Source organism: Crotalus tigris, unplaced genomic scaffold (assembly GCF_016545835.1).
Source record: "Crotalus tigris isolate CLP2741 ecotype Arizona unplaced genomic scaffold, ASM1654583v1 scf7180000024471.848039, whole genome shotgun sequence".
NCBI classification, from domain to species: Eukaryota; Metazoa; Chordata; class Lepidosauria; order Squamata; family Viperidae; genus Crotalus; species Crotalus tigris.
The window spans coordinates 655,086-682,517 of NW_024100642.1; the positions used below are offsets into that span (position 1 = coordinate 655,086).

Consider the following 27,432-nt stretch of genomic DNA (forward strand, 5'->3'; position numbering starts at 1 on the left):
CAGGCAGGAAAAAAAACAAAGAAGTAGATGGTATTTATTGACTGGTGTGTGGTGATTCAGCTGATAATGTCACCTTGCTTTTAAAACAAATGTCAAGTTTTAAACAATTTATATCACAGAAATATTTGCGCACAGCTTTGAAGCAGCACAGGGCAACATGAAAATGACTGCAATTTCCATGATTTCTCACTGCTGTGCTTGCTAGGACTGACCAGATAAGCAGAGATTAACACCCAGATTAATACCAGATCAATAATCAAACAATAAACAATACCCCAATCAAGAAACCATCAGGAACACTCCCATCAACACTGAAAGGGCAAATCATTTGTATATAAATGATGATGTTTCCTAGTTGGATAATGACTGCAATCAAACAACTACGCACAGAAAGCATAAAGTTCAGTTAAACCCTAAACTACAAATATCTTCTACTGAACAAGGTTAGATTTACTTATTTACTTATACATTTATATGTCATCCGTCTCACTAACAAGCAACTTTGGGCAGCTTCCAAACAGCATAGATACCTAGGTGACCAGGCTGCTCGAACCTACTTTACTCTGCTACTACCCTACCCTACTCAGCTGCTTAATAAATCCAAAGGAGATTAAGGTCTCTTATTTACTCAATTTGTGTACTACCTTTCAACTGTAGGGCAGAGATTTCAGTCAACACTCCTCAAAAACCATGAACCAGAATTCCAAAATAATAAAATTCTGTGATTTTTTAAGCTTCCCCCCAACTACTCCTAAAACATTCACATTTTGTGAATTTTAGAACTTTGCAACATTTTGCTGTTGTGAGCTATATATTAACTGACTGTTACAATTATTATAAAACTGGATTTCATTATAGTATTTGCTCATTTTTTTATATGGGTCTGCCCAGTTGGAATAGTTTTTGGAGGATAGCAGATAAATGTTGTTAAATAAGCCTGTAGTCGAGAGCTTTCAATTAATCACACTTTGGCTTTGGCTTGTTTTTTTAACAACAACAACAACAACAACAAAATCCCAGGAGGCACTGATTTCCATCCAAAGACCAAAAATGTGCTGTTTTAACTATAGTCCACCCACTACTTTCTGTATTCTTTAAGCCTACTGCTGTCCTAAAACGAGGCCAGAGGAAAAATCGGGAAAAGAATGCTCACAATGTCCCACCTTAATTTTTATAGGATTAATATTTATATGTTACTTATATGTAAGGATGTAGGTCTATACATATGTTGTATATAGTATGTTTAAATGTGTGTTATGTATGTGTACACTTGAGAGCAAGCACACATTTTTAATGTGTGCCATTGTGCCCACAGGAAAAAATGACAATAAATGTTAATCTAATCTAATCTAATCTAATCTAATCTAACCTAACCTAACCTAATCTAATCTACAGGTTTCAAAACAATTAATCCCCGAGTTATGATTGTAATGGAGTCTGCCCATCACGGCCATAAGGTGTGGTAATCATCAAATGGGTCGTCCATGTGACTGACTCAATTTTATGACCTTTCTCATGGCAATTGTTAGTTGTTAAGTGACATAATGGTTTGATATAATCCGATTTTGCCGAAAATCAGAAATAAATGTTGGATTTCAGCAAAAATGCTGTAAAGCCTGGTCACATGACTATGAGATGCTATAAATGGATATAAATGAGGGTCAACTGTTGAGTGGCCGAAGTGCAGTTACTTAACTGTGGGTGGAGGGCAGCCCCTGGAACTTCGGAAACAGGCAATAGTAGAAGTCTGTCATAACTCTGAACGATTGCTAAGCGGCCGGTCATAAGTCAAGGACAACCTACCATATTAAACTTGAGCAGCTAAGAAACAGAGGATCTTTCTCCTGTAATCTTTTGCTTTTCCCACCCGCTTCCCCACGGCACCCACTCAGGTTGGCATACGGCAAGGGTGAGGAACGATGACCCCTTTATGACTTATGCTGGCTCAGGAATTCTGGGAGTTGAAGTCCACAAGTCATAAAAGGGCCATCATTCCCCGCCCCTGGCATACAGAAAGCAAGGGCCAGAAAGAAAAAAAATGTGGCTAACGTACGGTGATAAGGTTGTGCTCTGGGAGACTACAGGCCTCGATGTGGTCCTGGAGCAGTTGCTGGGAAAAGTTCTGATGCATTTGCGCTGCTTCATGGGCGTCGATGGCATTCCCACATGCTTTGTTTAAGTCTTCATTGGAAAGGAGGGAGAGAGAAACAGAGACACAGGATTGCAACACCTTTGAGGAACCCATCCTCCCTCTTTATGGAGCAAATTGCCCACAAACAGTACTTTGCATTAAATAACACTAATGATAAATATTATTATATTGTTATCATGCCTTTTAAAAATGTAGTGATTGGGTCAACTCAAGCATACCTAATGCTCCCCACAACAATAACCTTGTGAATTTGGATGGGCTGAGAGAGAGGGACTGGTCCTAAGTCACCCAGTTAGCTTTCATACAGCATGTAAGGAAAACTTAGACCTCATTACTGGTTTCTAGACCAGGTATATAACATCACTACACCAAACTGGTTCTAATAATAAGTAAATATGATTAAAAGCATTCAGGAATTAGAAAAGACAATATATAGCTTTTTAAAAAGAAAGAAGTAGTACTTTAGAAGCTAAATTGATTTTTATTTAACTAATTCACTACACTTTCAATTTCTTCAAAAAGAATTCATGACTTTCTAAAATGTACCTGATAAAAAGAAGTGCAAGCATCACAATCAAAGACTTTTATACTAAGCGATTATCTCCTGGGTTGCGTTGAGATGGCAATGCAAGTTATGATTAATACTCTGAATAGCCAAGTTGACACGGGTGAGAATGCTGAGTAAGTGCATGAAGCAAAAATGATATTTAATGAAAAACAAACTACAGGTGCTCCTTGCTTAAAGACCACTTATTCAGTGACCACGGAAAGTTATGGTGGTGCTGAATGAGTGGTACTTACAACTGGTCTTCAGGGTTCCCGCAGTCATGTGATCATGATCTTGGGACTTGGCAACTGGCTCATTGGCACTGTGATTATGTGATCACCATTTACAATCTTCACTGCCAGCTTCTGACAAGCAAAATCAATGATCTGGCTTAATGTAAGACTATTTAGCCAATGTGGTTTGCAAACTATGGTTCACGTCTTAGCATGTTGTGCAACCCAAATCCCTGTGGTTTACTCAATAACCCATCATTAAATAAACAATAGTTTATCACAGTGTGCAAACGCAGCCATTGAATTATGGTCCACTGCATTAACTGACCTCTCAGGAGGGCTGATGACCATAGCTGCACAGACATGTCAGGGATCTTGCTGGCCAGCTGCATGGCTGGGACTACCATGTTGTTACTCTCCTAGAGATAAAAAGGTCTTGATCATACAAAGATGGCAATTGAACTTGGTTATGTTTCCTTGAATTTACTGACTGGGACAACCACATACAAATCAAACACGGGTTTGCAGGACACCATCTATCACCATTCAGCCAAACCTCTCGGTAATCATATTATATACTTAGTAAATTTCCAAAACATAAAGCCCATGTAACTCCTTCATTACGTGAGCTGCACCGGCTTCCAGTTTCTTTCCAGGTGCAGTTCAAGGTGTTGTTTATTACCTTTAAAGCCCTATATGGCACAGGGCCAGGTTAGAAATAGCAATAGCACTTAGACTTATATACCGCTTCACAGTGCTTTACAGCCCTCTCTAAGCAGTTTACAGAGTCAGCCTATTTCCCCCAACCATCTGGGTCCTCATTTTACCAACCTCGGAAGGATGGAAGGCTGAGCCAACCTCGAGCCAGTGAGAATCAAACTCCTGGCAGTGAGCACTGAGTTAGCCTGCAATACTGCATTCTAACCACTGTGCTACCACAGCTCATTAGTTTATCTGTGGGACCGCCTTTCCCCAAGGCCATCTACTCCAGGGCTTTTCAACCAGTGGTACGGGTACCACCTGTGGTACATTGGCACCTAGAGGTGGTACGCGACTATCCTAGAAAAGTGGTAGCGGGGGAAGGGAATGAGCTGAACTGGTGCAGCACCGCACAAGCCTGAGCGAGAGAGGGCTGGAGCTGCAGGGCTGTTAGGGCTCAGTGGAAGCGCCAGGATCAGCGCCAGGCTTCAGCTGGAGCTCGGCGCTGATCCTGGCGCTTCTGCTGAGCCCAGAAGAAGCGCCGATCAGCTGGAATGTTGCAGCATCTCCAGTTCTTGTGATTTACATTCAGATGCTTGGCAACTGATTCATATTTATGATGATCACAGTGTCCCAGGGTCATGTGAAGTGACCAAAACCTGCTGCAACCACCCAGCAGACGGGGGGAATAAAAACCAAACAACCCCCCACCCCACCTCCGCTGCCAATCCTCAACAGAAATGCTCACAACAATGAAAACCTTGGACAGGAGGAAGAGCGCCGCTGGGTGGGCAGGCAGGTGTCTTGCTCGGCTGTGGCTTGGGGGGCACTTTTTTCAGTGCCATTGTAACTTTGAACAGTCATTAAGCGAACTGTTGTAAGTCGAGGACTACCTGTACTTTATCACTTTTTCCCTTTTGGGGGGGTCATCAAGTTTTTGACACCTTGCTAGGCGACTGGTGGTACTCGGATATTGCCATATCCTAAAAGTGGTACAATGGGTGAAAAGGTTGAAAAGCCCTTATCTACTCATCCCACCAGGTCAGCTATGCTGGGCACGCTCCAAGTCCCTTCCCCTAAATATTGCCAAGGCAGAATCGCCTTACAGCGAGATGGGCAGCAAACAAATTTAATAAATAACAATAATAATTTGATGGGAGCTAGGAAGCATGCTTTTTCTGTGGCAGCCCCTGCCCTATGAAACATTTTGACCCCTGACTCTACCTACCTAGCCTTCCATAAAGGTTGGAAGACCTGGCTCCCCCCCCCCTCCCAAGTCCTGGGATAGCATTAGATTCCTGCACATTAGAAGTTTGACTTGGCACCAGATTTTTGTTATTTTTAATGTTTTAATATATTTAGTTTTAAAGTTTATATGTTGCTTTAACTTTTGATTGGGAGAGGCCAAGAGTTGCATTTACGTTGAGTGACTACATAAATGTTTTAAATAAAATAAAATAAAATGTCCTACGCAGACAGTTGCCTTCATTTCCCTCCCCCCCACCCTGTAAAACAATGCATTTTTCCTTTCAATAAAGTTTTATCTGAATACATAAATGAGTAAGAAACAGCCTCTTTCAGAAAAGTTTGCCTGATTTGAATCAATCGAGTCTGTTTCAAACATTTGTCTACTGTTTGAAAGAAAATCTGAAAACAAGACAGCACACGAGGAATAATCTCTTATTGAGTTATGATTGCATTAGTTCTTCGTCACCATCACCACAATCAAAGATGCAGCAAAAATCATAAGTCTCGCCGAAAGAGGCAAGGCTAACATCCCGAGTCCTACAGGCCAGGCATGGGGATAACAACGGCAACAAAAGTTAAATTAATCTCATTACAGGTACTCCCTGCTTAACAATTGCACTGTTTAGTGACCATGTGAAGTCACAATGGTGCTGAAAAAGTAACTTCGTTACTGCTCCTCAAACTTACAATGGCTGCAGCATCCCTGCAGTTATGTTAAGTGCCATACATTCACAGCTTACATCTAACAAGCAAAGTAAATGAAGGAGCTGGCAGTAACATCGCAAAATCATGCAATGTCCCACTTAACCACCATGGGTGATTTGCTTAATGAATAAAGGCAAATATACACGTCCCAGGATAATGTTGCAGGATCCAATCTGGCTTGGTCAGCAGGCACCAGAGGCTCAGTCTTTGGCCCCTGAAGATGGGCTCCAGCACAACTCTAAAAACTTGGAAGACTAAGTTTCTGGTGCCTGTTGACCAATCCTGATTGGATTTGCTTAATGGCCACAATGGAACTGAGGTAAATTTGCTGCAATTATGTGATATTTCTCTTAGTGACTATGTTTGACTTAGTAATGGAGTAGCTGGTCTTAATTGTGGTCGTTAAATGAGGATTATTTGTAATTAATTTTTCACTACAACTTCGCACTTCTTCCGGAATACTGATTTGACTATTTGCAATAAGCCGATAAATGGCAGTGTTTGTGGGATAATTTAGCGTACAGCAAAGAAATACAGAAATTATCTATCTTTCACATTTTATAAGGGGGGAAAAGCAGGAAGATGTATAGCTACAAGTATTTTCTCAGAAAGCTTTTGGATTTTTGGTATGTATATGCATGTGATTGCCCCACATTGCTTCAAATAAATAAATCACAATATGAAGATTCAAATACAGAGGCCACAAATTTTCCAGCTAACCATATGACTTTCACCACTACCCTTCAGCCCACTGATATGCACATTGGCAAAACTTTGCATTAAAATTAATTTCACATTCTTATTTCATTGACAAAAGAAAAAGTCAACACCACTGACAAAGATTTTATGACTTACCCTGTGATTCCCTAACACGTAGAAGATGTGACCCAGAAGAACAAGAGAGCATGCTGTTAATCGGTTTAGATCTTCTGCATTTGACATTTTTAGTGTCTCTCGTAAAAAACGTCTACCGAAACAAAAGATTAAAAGAAAGAAAACATTTTGGGCAATGTAAGAGGTTTAACTAAAAACTGGCCTCTTCCAGCACCTATCTCAGCACCTCATTTACAATCTGAACATTACTGTAGTTATCTATAACTCTGCTTTTTAAAGAAGCTTTAAATTGCTGTATTACTGTAATTTTATTACAAGTCTTCAGACTCTGCACTAATAATGAAGTAGTGGCCTGGAGGCATTTTATCCTTTCAATAATGAATATCTCAACAGAATTCAGACAGTTTTACTAATGTTTAATTTTTATACTTGTTCAGTTACTTGCAATTAAGTGAGCTGCTAACTACAGAGATTACAGGTAGTCCTCGATTTAAACACTTCGTTTAGTGACCATTTGAAGTTACAACAGCACTGAAAAAAATGACCTTTCACCATTTTTCATGCATATAACCATCGCAGCATTCTAATGGTCAAAATTCAAACACTTCGCAACTAACTCATATTTATGACAGTTGCAGTGTCCCGGGCTCATGTGATCAGCTTTTGTGACCTTCTGATAAGCAAAGTCAATGGGGAAGCCAGACTTAACAACCGTGTTACTAACTTAACAACTACAATGATTCACTTAACAACTGTAGCCAGAATGATCATAAAATGGGACAAAACACTCTTAACAACTGTCTGGCTTAGCAAGAGAAATTTTGGGCTCAATTGTGATCATAAGTCAAGGACTACCAAACAGTAATGGCCAAAACTGTGGAAACCTTTTGAGAAAAGTGTATTTTTGAGGTTTGATGGCTAATAACACCACTTTTTCTGGAGTAGTGCCATAAAACTATATATCGATGGAAAGATAATTTAATCAAGAATGTAATGCAACATAGTTTGTTCAATTATCTGTACTGTAGTCTATGAAAAGTTATAGCCAAATAACCAGAAAAAGGAAGCACAACTTGCTTAGGTTGATACCAGGTAGCTTTCCTTCATCTGATTGTAGCCAATGAGCATGAGTGTTTAGAGAGCCAATCGGGTGTCATCTTGTTTTGGCAATGAGCCAATCAGATCACAGTAGGATTCAGTTATTGATGTCATGTATTGAAGCGGAGAGGAGGACGTTTGTCAATGTGTTATGTGATTGCTATCCAGTTTGTTGGGTTTTTTTTATGTTCTTTCATTTAGTGAGCTTGTAAAATGTAATAAAATTAAAGTAATGGTGCAAAGAGTTGACTGGTTGCCCAGAAAGCGATGTAAAATAGTAGTATTAAGTGAACAACACTACAATGATAAAGAAATTAGAAGAAAAAATGGTGGAAACTTAACCAAAAGTGGCATTTCTACTGTACACTTTTCCAAAAAGGTTTCCACAATTTTGGCCACTACTAGTATGCTAAGACTGGGGAAGTTCTCAAGATGATAGAGTAGGGAAAGGGGGGACTACCTGGCAACCATACAGATAACTTGACAAGGGGACAGCGCTCATTCAGATGATTCAGTACAAAAAGGCAGCTTTCTGCTTAGGTAAAGCAGAGTCTTAACAGAGTATTTAGGTCTTATCAAATAGCAGTGCAACTGAGCAGAATCCCGCTTTTGACCTGTCTTTTCATCAAAAAGAGGAAATGCTTTGTGACTCACTTGGCTTCGTTGTACCTTCCTTGAAAGAAGGAGAACAGCCCTCGGATGTAGAAAGCAGCAGCTCGAAGACAGTGAGAGCTGGAGACAGAGTAGACACAGAGGCAAGTAAGCAAGCATTAACAGCCCAAGGGGGGAAATCACGCATTCCAACTGGCCAATTGTATGTTACCAGTGAACCTCTATCAACTGATCTGTTATTCAAAGTATTTAGACCAGAGGTAGGCAACCTTGGCTCTTTTATGACTTGTGGACTTCAGCTCCCAGAATTCCTGAGCCAGCATGGCTGGCTCAGGAATTCTGGGAGCTGAAGTCCACAAGTCATAAAAGAGCCAAGGTTGCCTACCCCTGATTTAGACTTTACTTTCAAACATTATTGTCAAGACTGGCCCACAAAAGGTAGGCCATCGTTCTACAAAATATCTATAAAGTGCTGGATTTAGGAATATGGATTCCTATTGAATTGATACATGTAAGGGGAAGGCCAGGCAAAAATTAGCCATATTTGTTGGTTCAATGAGATCATCTTTACGGAATCTCTCTTATCAACACATAGATTACCTATCACAACCTGCTATCAACATTACATCAAATCCCTCATGAAACTAAGCTGGCTGAGTCTTCATACAGCATCAGCCTAGACAAGGCAGGGTGCTGCCCATAAGCCGCTGATGGCACTAAAGGAAATCTCTCTAGAGCAGGCATCCCCCAACCTGTGGGCCACGGCCCACTCCCGGTCCGTGGCCTGCTGGCCAGTGGGCCGTGGAACAGGCTGGTCAGTGCACACATAAGTGCGCATGTGCTCACCCCCACTCGCGCTAGCGCCGCTGCCGCTATGCAAATGGGGCATCGCATGGTGAAAACAGGGTCCTGCGTGGCAAAAACAGGGCGCTGCATGGTAAAAACGGGGCGCCACATGGCAAAAACCGGGGCATTGTGTGGCGAAAACGGGGAGGTGCTAGCGTTTGCGCAACAAAAACAGGGCAGTGCTAGTGTCACGTGGACACTAGTACTGTCCCATTTGCGTTGCTCATGCTCACGGCCCCATTTGTGTGTGCATGCGCATAAAATGCTTCCCCCTTCCTTCCCCTCCAGTCCACCAACCAAAAAAGGCTGGGCACTCTATAGTGTCCCTTAGCCTCATAGCCTATTTCTAAAAGAGGCAACTGGCCCACTCTGGCTCCTGTCATCTATTTCCCTTCCTCATGTCCACTCTTTCTTTGCCCCTTGTGGCAATGGCATTGCTTTTCTCAAGCTGAATGGGAATAGTAGCTGAAGCCCGATTTCTATGCTTCTCTGCCTCTCCAGAGGGATTAGCCCTCCACATCTATATGCATATATGGAACAAATAGAATAAAACATTCTATGTGAAACCTTTTAATCTCCTAGCAAATAATTTCAGGGGATGTTCTGTGCTGGAAGCCGAATGGTTTTTTTTTATAATTATGTTTATTGTTTTATCATTTTCCTAAGTGCCTCCCATAGTCACTTTTTATAAGATGGACAGCCACATAAATTTGACATTGAATGTATGTATGTATTAATCAAGGGGAATATTTGTAGCTCGGGGTTGACATGAGGGGTCCTTGGTGCTCTCTGAGCTTGTTTGTTTTCTTGTAGATGTTTCATTATCCAATCTAGGTAAGATCATCAATGTACCAAGGACCCCTTATGTATGTGTGTACGTACGTACTACGTATGGTCTGGGGGCTGCTAAACTAGTTCAACCTTAAATAGAACTGCCCAGAAAATTGGAACAGATTTGTTTTGAGGTCACAAAAGTTTTGAAAAACTTGGAATGGAGGCAAAAATTGATGGGTTTCAAGGTCTGTAGCCTGACTGATGATGTACTGTTTAACACAGTCTGCCTCTATTACTTTTCTCTTTAAAGAGCAGAGGACTTGTAGAGAGATGAGAATAATGAACTGCAACTGTCACACAACCTTCCTGTCAAATTACTCATTATCTCTTTTGCTTTAGCGTGTCTTAAAAATCTGAAGCTATCCAAGCCCTGAGGTCAGTTTCAAAGGCCTATTCAGAAAGTCTTCCACCAGGGAGAACAGTCTCTCAGTTTTGACTATGAAGCACCACATTTAAACACAATCGTTCAGATTATGTGCTATATAAAACAATAGTGTTTTATTGTTTCAGGTTATTCAGGTTTTCAGTTTTATTCTTTCCTTATTCATACCAGAATGTGTATGTCACTTCTGTTCTTTGAAAAACAGGATGTAAATGTAATTAATAAACTAAAAAAAAGGAACAGGGATCGAAGTGCAGACTGACAAGGCATACTATATTGTTTTAAATGTCCATTGGGGCCACTATCGGTTACTGTTGTTGGTGATCAAATTGCCTATCTGAATTCCAGGCATATAAAAATGTTGTCATGAAATAAGAGAGTTCACCAGAGTCCTACAAGAGTTAAAAGCACTGCTGATGTCAAAGAATCATTTCAAGCCATCCAATATAATGGCTTTATATGGCTTACATAATATTATATTGTAATGGGAATTACTGATTCACTTACCTCACCGGAAAATTGTGGTCTGGGTTTATTCTTTCCAGTAAGCTATAAAGCTGGAGAGGAGGAAGACATCAGAAAGTTAGTTAGTTTTTAAAATCATGTTTACAGTTATACAGGACAAAGGCAGTCCTGTATAACTGAGTGTTTATCGTGTGAACATTCTTCAAGGCTTCCTGGACTTAGATGTTGTCTGAGAAAGCCAAAAATTCTCTCTCAGATACAGTTCAGACTATTTGTACAAACTGAAAGGATTTCCACATTTACAAACCAGCCTGCCTGGCTTCTGATGATTTCACATGATTCATATTCTGTGCAAATAAAATAAAAACATTCTATTCGCAACTAAACAATGTACTAAATTCTAAGCCGCACGAATGCAAATTTGGAACTGTTCTCTGAGCTGTAGTTTAGAAGAAGACAAAAGACATAAGAACACCTAAGTGTAGGAAAAGACATTAAAGCATAAGATTCTGTTTACAGAATACCTTGAAATGACTTTTTAAAAACAAAGTATGCTCTATATCAGGGCTTTTCAACCAGTGGTACGAGTACCACCTGTGGTACATTGGCACCTGGCAGGTGGTACGCGACTATCCTAGAAAAGTGGTAGCGGGGGAATGGAATGAGCTGAACTGGTGCAGCAACACACAAGCCTGAGCGAGAGATGGCTGGAGCTGCAGGTCTGTCAGGGCTCAGTGGAAGCACCAGGATCAGCACCAGGCTCCAGCTGGAGCTCGGCGCTGATCCTGGTGCTTCTGCTGAGCCCACAAGAAGCGCTGATCAGCTGGAATGTTGCAGCATCTCCAGGGTCTTGTGGTTTACATTCAGATGCTTGGCAATTGATTCATATTTATGATGGTCACAGTGTCCCAGGGTCATGTGAAGTGACCAAAACCTGCTGCCACCACCCAGCAGATGGGGGAAATAAAAACCAAACAACCCCCACTCCATCCCCACTGCCAATCCTCAACAGAAATGCTCACAACAATGAAAACCTCGGACAGGAGGAAGAGCGCTGCCGGGTGGGCAGGCAGGTATCTTGCTCGGCTGTGGCTTGGGGAGCACTTTTTTCAGTGCCATTGTAACTTTGAACAGTTATTAAGCGAACTGTTGTAAGTCAAGGACTACCTGTACTTTATCACTTTTTTCCTTTTTTTTTTTTTTTTTGGTCATCAAGTTTTTGACATCTTGCTAGGCGACTGGTGGTACTTGGATATTGCCATATCCTAAAAGTGGTACAATGGGTGAAAAGGTTGAAAAACCCTGCTCTATATGATGCAGCCAAATGTTCACATTTCACTTACAGCCCAATACTGCAGCCAAGACACTTACCTCTTGATGCCGGTTTCCTTCCCTGATATAGACACTTGCCAAGTTCGTCACGATAAAAGCCCACAATTCCTGATGGGTGGTGAGCTACAGCACAGAAAACAGATATATAACAAAAAAAAAAAGGTTAAAGCACTTCCCCCTTCTTACAGGGTAGTCCTCAACCTACGCCTGGTCGTTTAACAACCATTTGGAGTTACAACATCCTTGGAAAGGATGATTTATAGCCTGTAAAATACCTCCAGCCATTGTAAAACGTTGTGCTGCTCCCTTATGGCTACATAAGCACATTTTAAGGACTTGGCAACCAGCTGGGCATTTATGACCAGTTGCAGCTTGCTTCCCAGGGTCATGTGCCTGAGATTTGCTATTTATTTTGCCCATTTCTGGCAAACAATGCCCATTCGGAGTGTATTTGCTTAACAATTGCAAGGTTCAACTTACATCCATGTGATTCACTTAAATGCCATAAAAAGAGCTGAGAAATCAGGTCCGATCACATGGATGCTTCCACTTAACAACCACTATGACTTACAACCAAAATTCCAGTCCCAGTTATGGCTCTAAGCCAAGGACTGTCTGTATAGCTCACAGCAATAGGAGCCTTCCAAGTTGCTTAATTAACTCTATTATTTGAAAGGGAGACTTCTACCCACAAGCACAAAACAAAAGAAGAAAGCCATGCTGCACGGGTGTCAAACTCGATCACGTCACGTGACGTATTGCGACGGTTTTTTGCCTCAGCAGAGCCAAGGTGGGCGTGGCCTGCACGTAACTTATCTGGCCCAGGGGCTACCAGTTTGACATCCCCTGCCATACTGAGTGCAACCTTACCCGAAGTGCTGTGGTAAACTGCGCTTCTGCGTTGTCCATGCAGTTCACAGAAATGCAGTACAGCCCCTTCAATGGAAAACAGCAGGGATAAAGAAAAGATATTTTGGTAATTAAGAAAATGTGGGGGAGGGAGGGTGGAAAGTGTACATGGTGTGTAGATTTTTGTTCCCAGTATAGATCTACAGCAGGGATCTTCAAACTTGGCCCTTTTATGACTTGTGGACTTCAATTCCCAGAATTCCTCAATTCTGAGAGTTGAAGTCCACAAGTCATAAAAGGGCCAAGTTTGAAGACCCCTGATCTACAGTATATTCACAGTTCACTACAAGTAATCCTCAACTTACCACAGTTCATTTACTGAATGTTCAAAGTTACAATGGCAATGAAAAAAGCGAATTATGACTGCTGTTCACACTTAACAACCATGGCAGCACCCCCATGGTCACATGATAAAAATTCATGTCAACTGACTCCTATTTATGACGGTTGCAGTGTCCCAGGATCATGTGGTCACCTTTTGTGACTTTCTAATAGGCAAAGTCAATGGAGAAGTCAGATTCGCTTAATAACCAGGTTACTAACTTATCAACTGCAGCGATTCACTTAACAACTGTGGCAAGAAAGGTCATAAAATGGGGTAAAACTCACTTAACAAAATGTCTCACTTAGCAACAGAAATTTTGGGCTCAATTGTGTTCGTAAGTTGAGGACTACCTGTATGCTTTAGCAGATATGAATCTAACTTCTCTTCCCACCTGGGAATGCAGCAGAAATTCCAGAAGAGAAATAAACATATTCCTTCTCTTTGTAACATGGCATTAAGCTTCGGAATGATATTGCCCTACTTTTTTCTCCACATAAATATTTCATTTAAATCCTTCTGTTGTCAGTGTTGGCCTTCAATAGAGTTCATTACAGCAGTTCATATCTGTTTCTTCTTCTTTACATAACTTCAATGAACATTCATGATATTAATCTGAATTTTCCTATTCCCAGCCTTTTAACCTTATCCTCAACTTCATTTCAAGCTCATCCTCTTGACTTGAGAGGAAACTTGAGCATTTTCGAAATAATCTCAATAGAAATGTTGCTTCTGCATGTACACATAGCACAGATAACTGGGGAAAACTGTCCACCTAAATCCCTGCTCACATGGATTAAGGAGGATTTATTGAAGGCCCTCTTCATCTATAGTAGGAGTGGGGAACCATCCTGGCTCAGGAATTCTGGGAGTTGAAATCCACAAGTCATAAAAGGGCCATGGTTGTCCACCCAATCTATGAAAACTGAAAGAATTTCAACAAATTCACCGCAAGGCCAAGCTCTTAGAAAACGGGAGGAATAGTCAAGTTAAGAAGCTCTTTCTCTCCTGTTTATGCTGGGACAACTGAATTGCTCAATGAAGGTACAGGTAGCCATTGACTTACAAGCATTTGTTTAGTGACTGTTCAAAGTTACAACAGCACTGAAAAGAGTGACTTACAACCCATCTTGCACTTACAATCGTTGTAGCACACACACCCAGTCACATGATCAAAATTCAGGCGCTGGGCAACCAGCAAGTATTTACCATGCTGTACCATCCCAGCCTCATGGGATTGCCATCTGGGACCTTCAGGCAAGCAAAGCCAATGAGGAAAGCTGCATTTGCTTAAGGATGGCATGATTCACTTAATTGCAGTGATTTGCTTAGCGACCATGGCAAAAAAAAAAAAAAAGTTCGTAAAATCGGGTGTGACTCACTTAACAGCTGCCTTGCTTAGCAATAGACATTCTGGTCCCCGTTGTGATCGTAAGTCAAGGGTCTCCAAACTTGGCCCTTTTATGACTTGTGGACTTCAACTCCCAGAATTCCTCAGCCAGGCACAGGTGCCTGGCTGAGGAATTCTGGGAGTTGAAGTCCACAAGTCATAAAAGGGCCAAGTTTGAAGACCCCTGTCGTAAGTCAAGGACAGCCTGTACTTGTTTCTAAAGCGTTGTGGGGCTCCATTTGTTTGAAAACTGGCAGCTTTTCAATGAAGGGAACTCCAGTTTCCCCACACTGAATAAAATTCTACAGGTTCATGAAAATCTAGATTTACAGGCATCGTGGTATACTTCAGGAACTGGGCAGTTATACTCACCAGAAGAGCATGTAACTGAGCAGCATGATTAGAGAACAGCCTGGGAGATTGCTGACAGAGCTGGCATACCTGTGAAATCTTGGCGTAAACAGAAGAGAACATGACTTAAATATCCTAGGTGATTCTCAACGATGCTTCTGACTTACCCGGCCTAGAAAGGTTCACTTCCTTTCTTTGCCTTCCTCTTTTCTGACACAACTGCTGACTCCAGTTGCACTTTGGGGATTGCTTAATTATTTTGTAAAATCGCTTTCCTGATGCTGCAACATCCCGCCTCCTCAAGTAGAAAACGTATCAGGTAAAGCTTCACTGGGGGACTTTGGCCAGCTTTCATTTCATTTCACCATGCTTTACAAAAGCTACCTATAATTTGCAATGCTGAAAATGGCCAGAATAAGCCCATTCATGGCTCTTGGATGCTCTCAGAATAAGTTGGAAGTTGGAAGGGACCTTGAAAGTCTTCCAGTCGAACCCCCTGCTCAAGCAGGAGACCCCTATACCATTTCAGACAAATGGTTGTCCAGTCTCGTCTTAAAAAGTTCCAGTGTTGAAGCACCCACAACTTCTGGAGGCAGCTTTTTCCACTGGTTAATTTTCTAACTGTCAGGAAATTTCTCCTTAGTTCTAGGTTTTTATTTATTTATTTATGAATGAGACTTATATACCGCTTTAAGTGCAAGCACTCTCTAAGCGGTGTACATCAGTAAGCAATGTATATATATATTTACATTGCCCCCAACAATCTGGGTCCTCATTTTACCTACCTCAGAAGGATGGAAGGCTGAGTCAACCTTGAGCCGGTGAGATTTGAACCGCTGACCTGCTGAACACAGTCAGCTAAAGTGGCCTGCAGTACTGCACTCTAACTGCTGCGCCACCTCTGTTGCTTCTCTCATGCTTAGTTTCCACCCATTGCTTCTTGTCCTGCCTTCAGGTGCTTTGGAGAATAAGTTGGCCCTCTTTTCTTTGTGGCAGCCCCTGAGATATTGGAACACTGCTATCATGTCAACCCTAGTCCTAATAGCAGTGATTCAATATGTACTGGGCTGCCACAAAGGAGAGAAAGTCAAGCTATTCTCCAAAGCACCTGAAGGCAGGACAAGAAGCAACGGATGGAACTAACCAAGGAGAGAAGCAACCTAGAACTAAGGAGAAATTGCCTGACAGAATAATTGTGGCAGTGACATTCCAAGGCTTCCAAGACTATCTCTTTTTCAACAACCACAAAGAGTGGTGATTTCATCCGAGTCTCCATCCATCTTTTACCACCACCACTACCACCACCACCAGCAGCAGTTCCAAAGGACACCAAATACCCTAAAGCAGTGTTTCCCAACTATGGCTGGCTAAGGAATTCTGGGAGTTGAAGTCCACAGGCCTTAAAATGGCCAAGGTTGAGAATCCCTGCCCTAAAAGCAATGCAAGTCTTTACCTCTTGCAGGGCTGTAGCTTTGTGCCCTGTGACCAGCCGGCACATGATGATATGTTCCAACAAGATGACTTGGAAAGATGATAAGATGGGGCTGCAGTCGAGCACTGGAAGGAAAGAAATGATGTGGTTCAGGAAAAGAAAAGAAAAAGGAGAAAAGGAACAGCTCAGCCAAGCTGAATGTTGTCGACTTAAGACTGGTTGCTTAGCGGCTGTTCGAAGTTAGGACAGACACCCCTCAAAAAGGTATTTACAACCTAGTTCGGAAGTTCTGACATCCAATCTCCCCATTCTCACACAATTATGTGACCAATTTTGGGTACTCAGCAACTGGCCTAAATTTGTGGCCATTTGCAGTGTCCCATGGTTTTGTTGTTGTTAATTGCGAAGTCGTGTCCGACCGATCGCGACCCCATGGACAACATTCCTCCAGGCCTTCTTGTCCTCTACCATCTTCTGGAGTCCATTTAAACTCACACCTAGTGCTTCAGTGACTCCATCCAGCCACCTCATTCTCTGTCGTCCCCTTCTTCTATTGCCCTCAATCTTTCCCAGCATTAGGCTCTTCTCCAGTGAGTCCTTCCTTCTCATTAGGTGGCCAAAGTATTTGAGTTTCAACTTCAGGATCTGGCCTTCTAAAGAGCAGTCGGGGTTGATCTCCTCTAGGACTGACCGTTTGGATCGCCTTGCAGTCCAGAGGACTCGCAGGAGTCTTCTCCAGCACAATAGCTCAAAGGCCTCAATTCTTTGGTGCTCAGCCATGGTCCCATGGTTGCGTGACCGCAATTTATGACTTTTTTAGCCCCAAACCAGCCTTTACTTCTGGCGTTTGCTTGAGAAGCACCACACAAAGGGTTGTAAAATCGGGTCGGTGAATGTGATGACCCGCTTTATAACTGTTGTGACTTATGACCATAATGGGCAGGCTGCATTACGGTCGTAAGTCAAAACTGTTTTTCTGAAGCGGGCAGTAATATTTTAGCTTATAAAAGCAAGGGCTCAAAAATCTTGGGAACATGGGGCATTTTGCTAAAGCTCAGGCTTGGCAAAAACATCCCCTATCCTATCCTTCCCTCAGTGCAAGGTAGAAGTCATATGCCCAAAAAGATCCTACCACAAGAATCAGGTGGTTCTTTCTGGCATTGCTAAACTGAAAAGCAAAGTGATATTGGTTCCTTTCCTTAAGTTCAGAAAAGATCTTGGCTAATTATGCAAGTCTGAATGAGCCAAAACCAAGAACAGCGTTTAGGAGATGACCTATCACTGGTCCTGAAAAAGGACATTAGTAGTCTGAAAAAGCAACAATAAATGTAAAAGGGAAAATAGAGAGAAATGAAGCATGCAAGTCGGGGCGTTCAAGAACAGAATCTCTGTGAAAACACACACCAAAGAAGTTTATTCTGCTCACTTTTGAGTTTTTCTAGTTGCATCAGGGCTTTGTCGGTGTATTTCTGGGCCTTCTCCAAATATCCAGCCTGCATCGAATGCATCACAGTCACCTGGCAAAAAAAAAAACCCCACATTTGTTTTGCAGATCGTTTTGCAATCCCGAAACAAATTGCTTCAATGCTCTCCCAGCTGCAAATTAACATTACTAGTTTTACATGAAAAACAAAGATAGGACAGAGTTCTAAATGATATAACATGCAGTTAGCAACACTGTGAGTGCCCATGCTGACACGCCACCTGGGCAATTACAACAGGCACATTCATCTTCCTTACAACAGGGCACATGGCACTGCCAAATTGTCCTCACTGAAAAAGCCTTCTCACCAAAGATACAATTAATGTACAAAAAACAGAAAGCTATGCCTTTACTAATATTACAGGGTGATTTTTGTTAATAAAACAAAATAAAGCTTTATCGAATTTCAAAAGAAGAGGAGGAGGAGGAGGAGGAGGAGGAGGAGGAGGAGGAGGAGGAGGAGGAGGAGGAGATGGTTTAAATGGTTTAAAAAGAAAAAGAAAGGGGAAAGCAGGAAAAACAAAATTGGGTGGTACAAAGAGAAAAGGACAAAAGGTTAACTTCCGACTTTCTCTAGTACAGATACAAACATGAATTGCAAGTAGAATAAACTATATCACAAAATATTTCTGAACTTAAAAACAGTTCCACTCATCAAATCCCAAGGTTACATTTTCATCTCTTTCAGTTTCAAGCTAAAATCCAGAAAACTGTTTCCAAACCACTATCTCAGAATTCCTGATATCTAAAGGTTAGATCAAGGGTCCCCAACAACCCCCCCCAGTTCATGGACCAGTACTGGGCTGCAGCATGCCAGCAACCGGGCCACACAAACAAGCAAAGCCCCACCCGTGGGATGCAGGCAGCACATGAAACCACGCCCCTTCCAGTCCACAGAAAAACCTCTCTCCACATAACTGGTCCCTGGTGCCCAAAAAGTTGGGGATCTCTGGGTTATTCCATTAGACCATCTCTAGTCCAGCGGTGTCCAACCGTGGCCACTTTAAGACTTACGAGCTTCAACTTCCAGAATGCCCCAGCCAGCCATACTGGCTGGAGAATTGTGGGATTAGCAGTCCACAAGTCTTAAAGTGGCCACAGTTGGACACCCCCAATCTAGCCAATGCTGACAATATTTGATGGTAACAACTCCCCAAAGTCTCCAGAAGTAAAACCCCTGTACTATTAAACATTCCGTTAGCTGAAAGTCGAGGGACTAAAACTGGGACATTTCTGCAAGGAAAGAAAGGACTCTATCAATGAGTTATGATGCTCTTGGGAAACCATGCCATCTTGTAAGCCCATTCAGCTCAGTATTGTCTGTTAATGTGAGTGGTGGCTTTCCAAAGCCACACATTGAGGTCTTTCTCACCACATTGCTGCCTAGAAATGTTGGTAATTAAACAGAAGGCATCAATTATTTGGAATACATTCTAAACAAAAACCAAAATCACCCAGAGGAAAGGAAAGCCAGTAATGCACCCCCACACTGCTAGCTACTGAAATTATAATTAGGATACTAGAGGAGCACTCTGGGTCCTGTGGTTAGGACGCTGGGTTGGAAGTTAGCAAGCCTGCGTTTGAGACCTGAGGGCTGCTGTGGGACAGGGTGAGCTCCTGTCCTTTTGCTCCAGCTCCTGCTGGGGACATGAATGAAGCCCCCAACTGGGTGTCCCCCCAGGCAACGGTAATGTCATCAGCTCATCCTTTCAACCCGGAAGCACCTCAGTGCTTCAGACAGGAGTGCGATGCGATTGGGATATTGCCACGATGAGGTTAAAGGAGAAATAGGGAGCTCCTTCTTTATGTGGAAAGGACTATTTCCTCGGCCCCTGATCCTGAAAAGCCCCCGTTGGATGGATCGGTGCATTAACTTATTTTGGCAAGATCAGATGCAGCATCTCACCAGGTAAACCAGCACACACATGTGCTCCTTGGGCAGCCAATGGAAGAGGTCTGCAGGGTTGCTGGGCAGGATCTCATCATCGTGAAGAGTTGAGATGGTCTGGATGCATTGCTGCAGCTGCTTTAGACATGGCTTGACACTCTTCACCTGAGGAGCAAAGTCAAAACCAAACGTGACGCCCAAATCAAAGGCGCCATACTTCCTAGGTCAGGGGTGGGCAACCTTGGCTCTTTTATGACTGGTGGACTTCACTCCCAGAATTCCTGAGCCAGCAAGGCTGGCTCAGGAATTCTGGGAGTTGAAGTCCACCAATCATAAAAGAGCCAAGGTTGCCCACCCCTGACCTAGGTCAACCATACATTTTGACGGCTGTTGTCTTCTTCTCCATTCATCTTCTCTAATGATGGGACATTAAAGATCTCTGAAGATACCTGTCAAGCTTACATTCGTTTTTTTTATCTTCTTCCACTCATTGTTCCTTCATAGATTTGCTCTGCAATTCCATTCTAGAGTAGTCCTCGACTTATGACTTGTTGTTTTACAACTGTTTGGCATTACAACGGCCTCATAACAGGTGCTCTATGGCCCATAAAGTACCTCTAGCCGTCGTAAAATGTGCCCCCCCCCCCGTAGCAATCAAAAGATCACATTTTGAGGGCTTGGCAACCTGCTTACCTTGACGATCGGTTGCAGCATCCTGCGGTTGCAGGACACCGATTTGCGACGTTTTTTGCTGGTTTCCGGCCAAAAAAACCCCCACCCACTAGGACTCATGGGTTCACTTAACAATCACATCTTTCATTTAATGACCGCCATGAAAAACGTCAAAAATAAAAAAAGGTCCGGTCACACTGGTGCCTTGATTTACAATTACAACAAGCTACAACCAGATTTTCCAGGCCAGATAGTGGTTGGGACTCATTTCCTTTGTGACTACTGTACAACCGCCACACACAAAAAAAGAGAGATCATAAAACTGGATCGGTCACGTGGGTGATCCACTTTACACCCACCGCAGATTTAGGGCTGTAAAGGGGAGGCTCCACTACGACTGTAAGTCGAGGACTACCTGCTCTTAGGTTGTGAGCAAGAATCTTCTATCATGGAAGGTCCCCTGAACTGTTTCCACTGACCTGACCAGCATCCAGGTAATGCGTCACCTGGAGGACCAAGAAGAAGACCCGCAATGACTCTTTCTGGATGGGATTCCCTTGCCAGTTCTCAACGATCTGCCCGCACAGCGTAAGCAGCGGATGCACCTCCTGCAGTTTCCTCTCCATGAGGAGCAGCTATCCAGGAGAAAGGAACAAGGAAAGAAATGACTTGAAGTTTCAGAACGCTTGATAAGCGCCTCTGCTCCAGCTTCAGGCTTCCTTAGTCTTGGATTTATCTTCTCAAGTGAAGGAGAAAAACAAAAAGGTAGCACAGGTAGCCCTCGACTTGCAACCACAACCGAGCCCCAAATTTCTCTCGCTAAGCAAGAGTGACGTCAAGTGAGCTTTGCCCCATTTTACAACCTTCCTCGCCACAAACTTGTTAAGCCAATATTGAAGTTATTAGGTTAGTAACACAGGGTGGTTAAGTGGAACTGGCTTCCTCCCTCACTGACTCTGCTTGTCAGAAAGTCACAAAGGGGGAATGACATGAGTCTGGAACGCAGCAATTGTCATAAATATGAGCCAGATGCCCAGTGGTTGAATTTTGATCATGTGATCATGGGGATGCTGCAACAGTTGTCAGTGTGTGAGAAATGGTCATTAGTCACTTTTTTCAGTGCTGTTGTAACTCTGAATGGTCACTAAATGAATGGCTGTAAGTTGAGGACTACCTGTTTTAAATGTGGGAAGGAGAGTTATTTCTAAGTCCTCAGTTCCGTGCTTAACTTGGCTTCTCGTCATTTCGAGATAACCCCAAAGAACATACCAAAAATAACGACGTCGAAAATAAGTTAAGGTAGCCCAATTAGAACGGAAATAGGTAAAAACTCAACTACAGGTTCCAAGATGGCTTTTTCTCAGTGGTTCTCCTGTATGTGCAACACCAAACTTAGCATTATAATTTATACCTTCCATGCCAATCGCTTACAATTGATTTATACACACTATACTTGGTATTATACTCATTTTAGAGCTTTAAACGACACTTTCTAACACTGATTCAATCCCTGGGGGTCCATCTCTGTTATTCTCAGGATCATTTAAGAAATGAGAAGACGATGTACACCAGGCATCTCCAAACTGGTCAACTTTCAGACTTGTGGACTTCAACTCCCAGAATTCCTCAGCCAGTCAGGCTGGCTGAGGAATTCTAGGAGTTGAAGTCCACAAGTCTGAAAGTTGATCAGTTTGGAGACCCGAGATCTGCACCTTGTTGTGGCTTCCAGGGACGTTTCTGTTTGCGCTATTAAAAACTCACGGCACAGTTGTCCCAAACCAGCAGTGTGACTTCCTATCATTCTGAAGCAGAATGTATATAAACTGTAACTTAAGTCTTCAAGTAGTCTAGAAAATTTTAAAGATGACCTAAAAAAAAAACAAACGTCTGAAAAAAACCCCAGAAAAAATATTTTCAAAATTATATGCAAATTTTATCCCATTACTTAACCTACAAGTCGCCTGTTCTCTGAAGCAGTTAAATGCAGCCTCTAACCCAGGGGTAGGCAACCTTGGCTCTTTTATGACTCGTGGACTTCAACTTCCAGAATTCCTGAGCCAGCATGGCTCAGCTTGGAAACCTCTCCCTGTCCCCTCAGCGTGGCTGGCTCAGGAATTCTGGGAGTTGAAGTCCACGAATCATAAAAGAGCCAAGATTGCCTACCCCTGCTCTAGCCACTCCAAAACTAGCCACCCTTTGTTTAACAGATGCAAGCCTAATTAACCCACACATTATAAAATGTATTTGCTAAATTAATCTGAGATTGGCTTAGTCCAGCACTATGGTAAAAATGGCAGCAACAAGTGTAATTATCACCTCCCCAAATCCTACATTCATGGAATCTTAATTATTCCAAACCAACAGACAAAGTTACTTTTTCATGTTTGCCTCTCTAAAACTCTCCAAGGCATTTTAAAAGTTCTCAAGAAGTTTCCACATGGATATGAATTACATATCTATGTGGAAACTTATATATGAATATAAAACATAGGTAGGGTAGTCACACGTTTGAAATGATGTGTGGGTTAGCACAATGTTGTTACTCATTTCAGCGGATGTCTATCAATAGTCTAGATCAATGCTTCTCAATCTCAGCAACTTGAAGATGTGTAGACTTCAACTCCTAGAATTCCCCAGCCAGCATGCTGACTAGAGAATTCTGGGAGTTGAAGTTGCCAAGTTTGAGAAACACTGGTCTACAAGATCAAAATCTATTTATTATCCATTGCTTTTATAAAGAAAACAAAGCAAGACTGCAGATTTTAAAGTAATATATAAGTAAATATTCTTTTGTCTAAGCCCCAGAAAACTTACCATGCCTTTGCTTAGTAGAAACAGTGCTCTGAAAAAGAAAGGAAAGTTGTTAAGATTCTAACACTGTAGAGATCTCCCAGAAATACAATGTATTCTCATTTTGCCTCGAATTCTCATATCTAAAACTGCATCAAAAATATTTTGGGAGTGGGGGAAGGAAACTGTAACTTTTCATGTTTACTTTGCTGTTACTATAGAAATGACTAAGTTACTAATTGAAACTAAAAAGTTGACACTGTAATTTGACTTTGCAATTACTGCATCCAAAAAAGGTGGAATCACTTTTTTTTCTCTTTTCCCTTCCTTTCACATCTTTTTCCCCTTCTTTTTCCTTTCACATTTTTCCTATTGCCTTTAACTTTCCTTGGAATTTTACATTAAGATAAACTTTAATAAAACCTTTTAAAAATATTTCAGTCTGCAAAAGACTACAGAACATGCTTCCTTTCCCTGTTTCCCTTTTCAAAAATCCACCCACCTTGTATATTCTGATCCTACCACGCGGGCGTATTCTGCTCCAACTCCCAAAAGGTCACAGGCGGATACCAGATCTTTCTCAAGCGTGTGAAGTTGCTAGTGGGGAATACACAGAGGGACACACATGAGCTTGAAATGGCTCTGAAATGGTCCAGAGTCCAGACAGCCAAAAATGTGCGATTTTGAGTTTGATCTACTGATGGTGAAGGCACCAGGCTAGAAACCGGGAGACCGTGTGTTCAAATCCTGCCTTAGTCATGAAAGGCGGCTGGATAACCTTGGGCTAGTCCGTCTCTCTCAATCTAGCTCACCTCGTAGGTGGTGGTGAGGAGGAGGAGGATGAAGGTGTGCTGCATAGGTTGAATGCCTTTATTTTTAAAAATAATAAAGGTGGGATTCAAATAAATAAATTTTCAACAAGACTTTCCAATCTCAAAATGTTTCAAGATTTCGCAAACCTCTAAGGCAGGGGTGTCAAATGGCCAGCCCGCAGGACAGATTTGTCATGCCAGAACCGCACCCACCCCATTGCCGGCAATGGAAAAAAAGTCACGATATGTCGTGGTACATCACGTGATGTTGCGAGTTTGACACACCCCTGCTCTGTGGATGTTGATGCCACAAACCCGTTTATTTTTCATTAAGCAATGGTACCCCAAAGCAAAAAGTCACTAGTTTAACTGACCTCTTCAAGAACGCCCCACTTACCTTCCTCTCACAGACCAAAGTCTGTAAGGTGGGTGGATCTTAAGACAGGCAGGAAGCTGGACACAGCACTGTAATAAAACTTCCTCCCCTTTTGTCTGTGTGCTGGCACTATATACCTGGACAAAGGGGTAGGAGTTGGGTTGCAATACTGCAACCGCAATTTTGTTTATTTTGACCCACTATGAGGGTGCCATTACTGCTTCAATACTTAGAACTGAGTTTATAAACCACCTGTCAACGCTGCTAATATTGGATGTTCTTGCTTTGACAACATATGGAGATGCAGCCTTTTTCTTTCTTATGCTTTACTCTTAGAATTAGATGATACTGGGGGAGGAGGAGGAATGTGATGGGAGTTAGTTAGACATAACAATATTGTAACAGTGTATGAACTCAGGACTTTTGAAATAAGAGATAAGAAATGGCCAGGTTGGAGCAAAGGAGGGAAAGCCTGCATTTCAAACTAATTGGAGAATGTGATTTATGACTGTTAATTAGACGAGGGAATTGTGTTTGATACTATGTGCTAAAGGGAGGGGAATCCAGCTTTTGGCTATGTACAACCCCTATGCCACTCGAATAAAGATTCTTTAAGGTAAACAATGCCTCAAAGTTCTTTGAAGAGTTTCATCTGTCAGAACCATGACACCACCACTCACTTGCTCACTTATGAAACTTTGCACCAAAGGACAAGATATCCCAGTTACAGAACATTTTCCTAAGATCATTTTAGAAGGTCTCCATGTGGTAATTCTTTCGGGAATTAAAAGACGACTTGGTTTCTTTCTAGGCATTTGTGGAATAACTACTTCAGAAGAAAGCTCTCTTTTAAATTCTCTTCTACTGCTTTTCTTCCATTCTATTCATAGCTCTGCCACTGAATCTTGTTTCACTTTTTGTATTTACTATTTATAAGCAGTGCTGGATTTTTTGCACCTTTCTTGAAGGCTTTCTTTATTACTGTCTTATGAACAGCTTTGGGCATCCCCCGTAAGGCTACAGAGATTTTTAAAAAATAGTAGTAACACTAATTTACAGAGCTGAGTGCAGTCTTGCTTGCTTGATCTTCTGCTGTTTGAGGGCCAGATACTCAGGCTTGTTTTGTCTCTCCCACAAGGACTCTCCATCTCAGTGGCAACTTCAACCTTGCAGCTTTTAACACCGCAGAATCTCTCTTACGTGTTTCCCTCTCGTATCTATAAATACTGTAGAATCACCCCAAACTCTATGCTGCTTTTCCTACAGGTAGTCCTCGCTTAACAACCATTGGTTCAGCGACCATTCGAAGTTACAACCGTACTGAACAAATGGTAGTTACATCCAGTCCTCAAAATTACAGCGGTGGCAGCGTCCGCATGGTCCTGTCATCAAAGTTTGGATGCCTGGCAATCTGTCCACATTTACAACCACAGTTATGCATCAGCAGTTGCCTTGGCAGGGTACATCTCATCACCCATGGGAAGAGGAAGGCAATAAGGTTAGTTGAGGGCAGTGGAGGACAACAGGAGCAGAAGGCAGCGGAGAACAGGGTGGCCAAAAGAGCAACAATGAGGAAGGATAAGTGGGTGAGGGGAGTTGAAGCAGAGGCCAGCACAGCAGGGCAGAAGTGTGAGGTCCTCACCTAAAGCCTGCAATCGGGACTACCATTAACAGCTGTCGCTAAGTAGTGGAGTCACACAATGTTTCACCTAATAACCACTTCACTTAGTGATGGAAATTCCAGTCCCAACTAAGTTTGTTAAGCGAGGACTAGCTATAATTTAAACCATTTGAGAAGAGTGAAATTGAGCTTACCGCAAGCTGAAAAAGAAGGCGACAGTGCCAGTAAGGAGTCTGTTGTGAAATCTGGATGGCTTTACGCAGCAGGGGCTTTGCTGTGTCAACAGAATTCTGAAAAGTATGGACAATAAAAATCAGATTATCATACAGAGATGGAGGAGGAGGAGGGGGACTCAAACACAAAGTCAATCGGAAAAAGTCATGCCTTGTAAAGCAAATGGAACACCATTCTATTAATGGGAGGGTGCACAATTTTGCAGAAATGACACACCTTTCCCCAAAATACATTTTAGCGAATACATTTCTGTAAAACCTGTCAGCGCTGCTAACATCGGATGTTCTTGCTTTGACAACATATGGAAATGCATCCATTTCCCTTTACTTTAAGTCAGTGTTTCTCAACCTTGACAATTTTAAGGCATGTGGACTTCAACTCCCAGAATTCCACAGCCAGCAATGCTGGCTGTAGAATTCTGGGAGTTGAAGTCCACATGCCTTAAAATTGTCAAGGTTGAGAAACACTGCTTTAAGTTTTACTTTTAGAGTTAGAATTAGAGGATACTGGGAGGGAGGAGGAGCAACGTGCATGGGAGATTCGTTAGGCAAAACAATACTGTATAAGGGTGAGAACCAAGGCCGTTTGTAATAAGAGATGATAAGACATGGCCAGGATGAAGAACTGGGCGAAAAGCCAGCATTTCAAACTAATTGGAGAATGTGTTTTATGACTGTTAGTTAGAAGAGCAAACTGTGCTTTGATACTATGTGCTGAGGGGAAGGGAAGCCAGATTTTGGCTTGGACTATGTACATGCCTATGTGTTGCTACTTGAATAAAGATTCTTTAAGGTAAACAATGCCTCAAAGTTCTTTGAAGAGTTTCATATGTCGAACCATAGCAAAATCTGTGTGAAGAGGTTTAAAGATCGGGAGCAAAGCGCTTATTAGTCAGCAAAGGGATTCAGTCCATGGTATCTACAGTTAAATGCATTCCAGACAGATGCACTGGGTGGATTGTTTTGCCTTTCTAGAGAAGGATAGTCAACATAGATGGATGACTGGAAACTCTATGAGTTATTGTGCATTCACACAAACTTACATCTGCTTCTGAACTCCTAACACCTAGAAGCTCCCCAAAAGGGGCACCAAGATGTTAATTCTACTTATTAGAAGTTAGGAGCCATGGCGGCAGAGTGGTTAGAATGCAGTATTGCAGGCTAAC

General features: G+C 42.2%; 1 protein-coding gene across 1 annotated transcript in view; it reads right to left on the bottom strand.

The window, feature by feature from the left end:
* MAU2 (MAU2 sister chromatid cohesion factor) overlaps window positions 1-27,432 on the bottom strand; it is a 35,464-nt gene that overhangs the window by 3,099 nt on the left and 4,933 nt on the right. The window contains exons 4-18 of the mRNA XM_039333000.1: window positions 26,228-26,323; window positions 23,727-23,821; window positions 23,249-23,276; window positions 20,914-21,069; window positions 19,781-19,927; window positions 17,818-17,908; window positions 16,413-16,516; window positions 14,981-15,058; window positions 12,858-12,923; window positions 12,027-12,110; window positions 10,698-10,747; window positions 8,171-8,248; window positions 6,440-6,551; window positions 3,261-3,351; window positions 2,054-2,181 (exon numbers count right to left, since the gene is read on the bottom strand). Of these exons, the coding sequence (XP_039188934.1) occupies window positions 2,054-2,181; window positions 3,261-3,351; window positions 6,440-6,551; window positions 8,171-8,248; window positions 10,698-10,747; window positions 12,027-12,110; window positions 12,858-12,923; window positions 14,981-15,058; window positions 16,413-16,516; window positions 17,818-17,908; window positions 19,781-19,927; window positions 20,914-21,069; window positions 23,249-23,276; window positions 23,727-23,821; window positions 26,228-26,323 (1,404 nt within the window). The remainder of the gene's footprint in view (window positions 1-2,053; window positions 2,182-3,260; window positions 3,352-6,439; window positions 6,552-8,170; window positions 8,249-10,697; window positions 10,748-12,026; window positions 12,111-12,857; window positions 12,924-14,980; window positions 15,059-16,412; window positions 16,517-17,817; window positions 17,909-19,780; window positions 19,928-20,913; window positions 21,070-23,248; window positions 23,277-23,726; window positions 23,822-26,227; window positions 26,324-27,432) is intronic.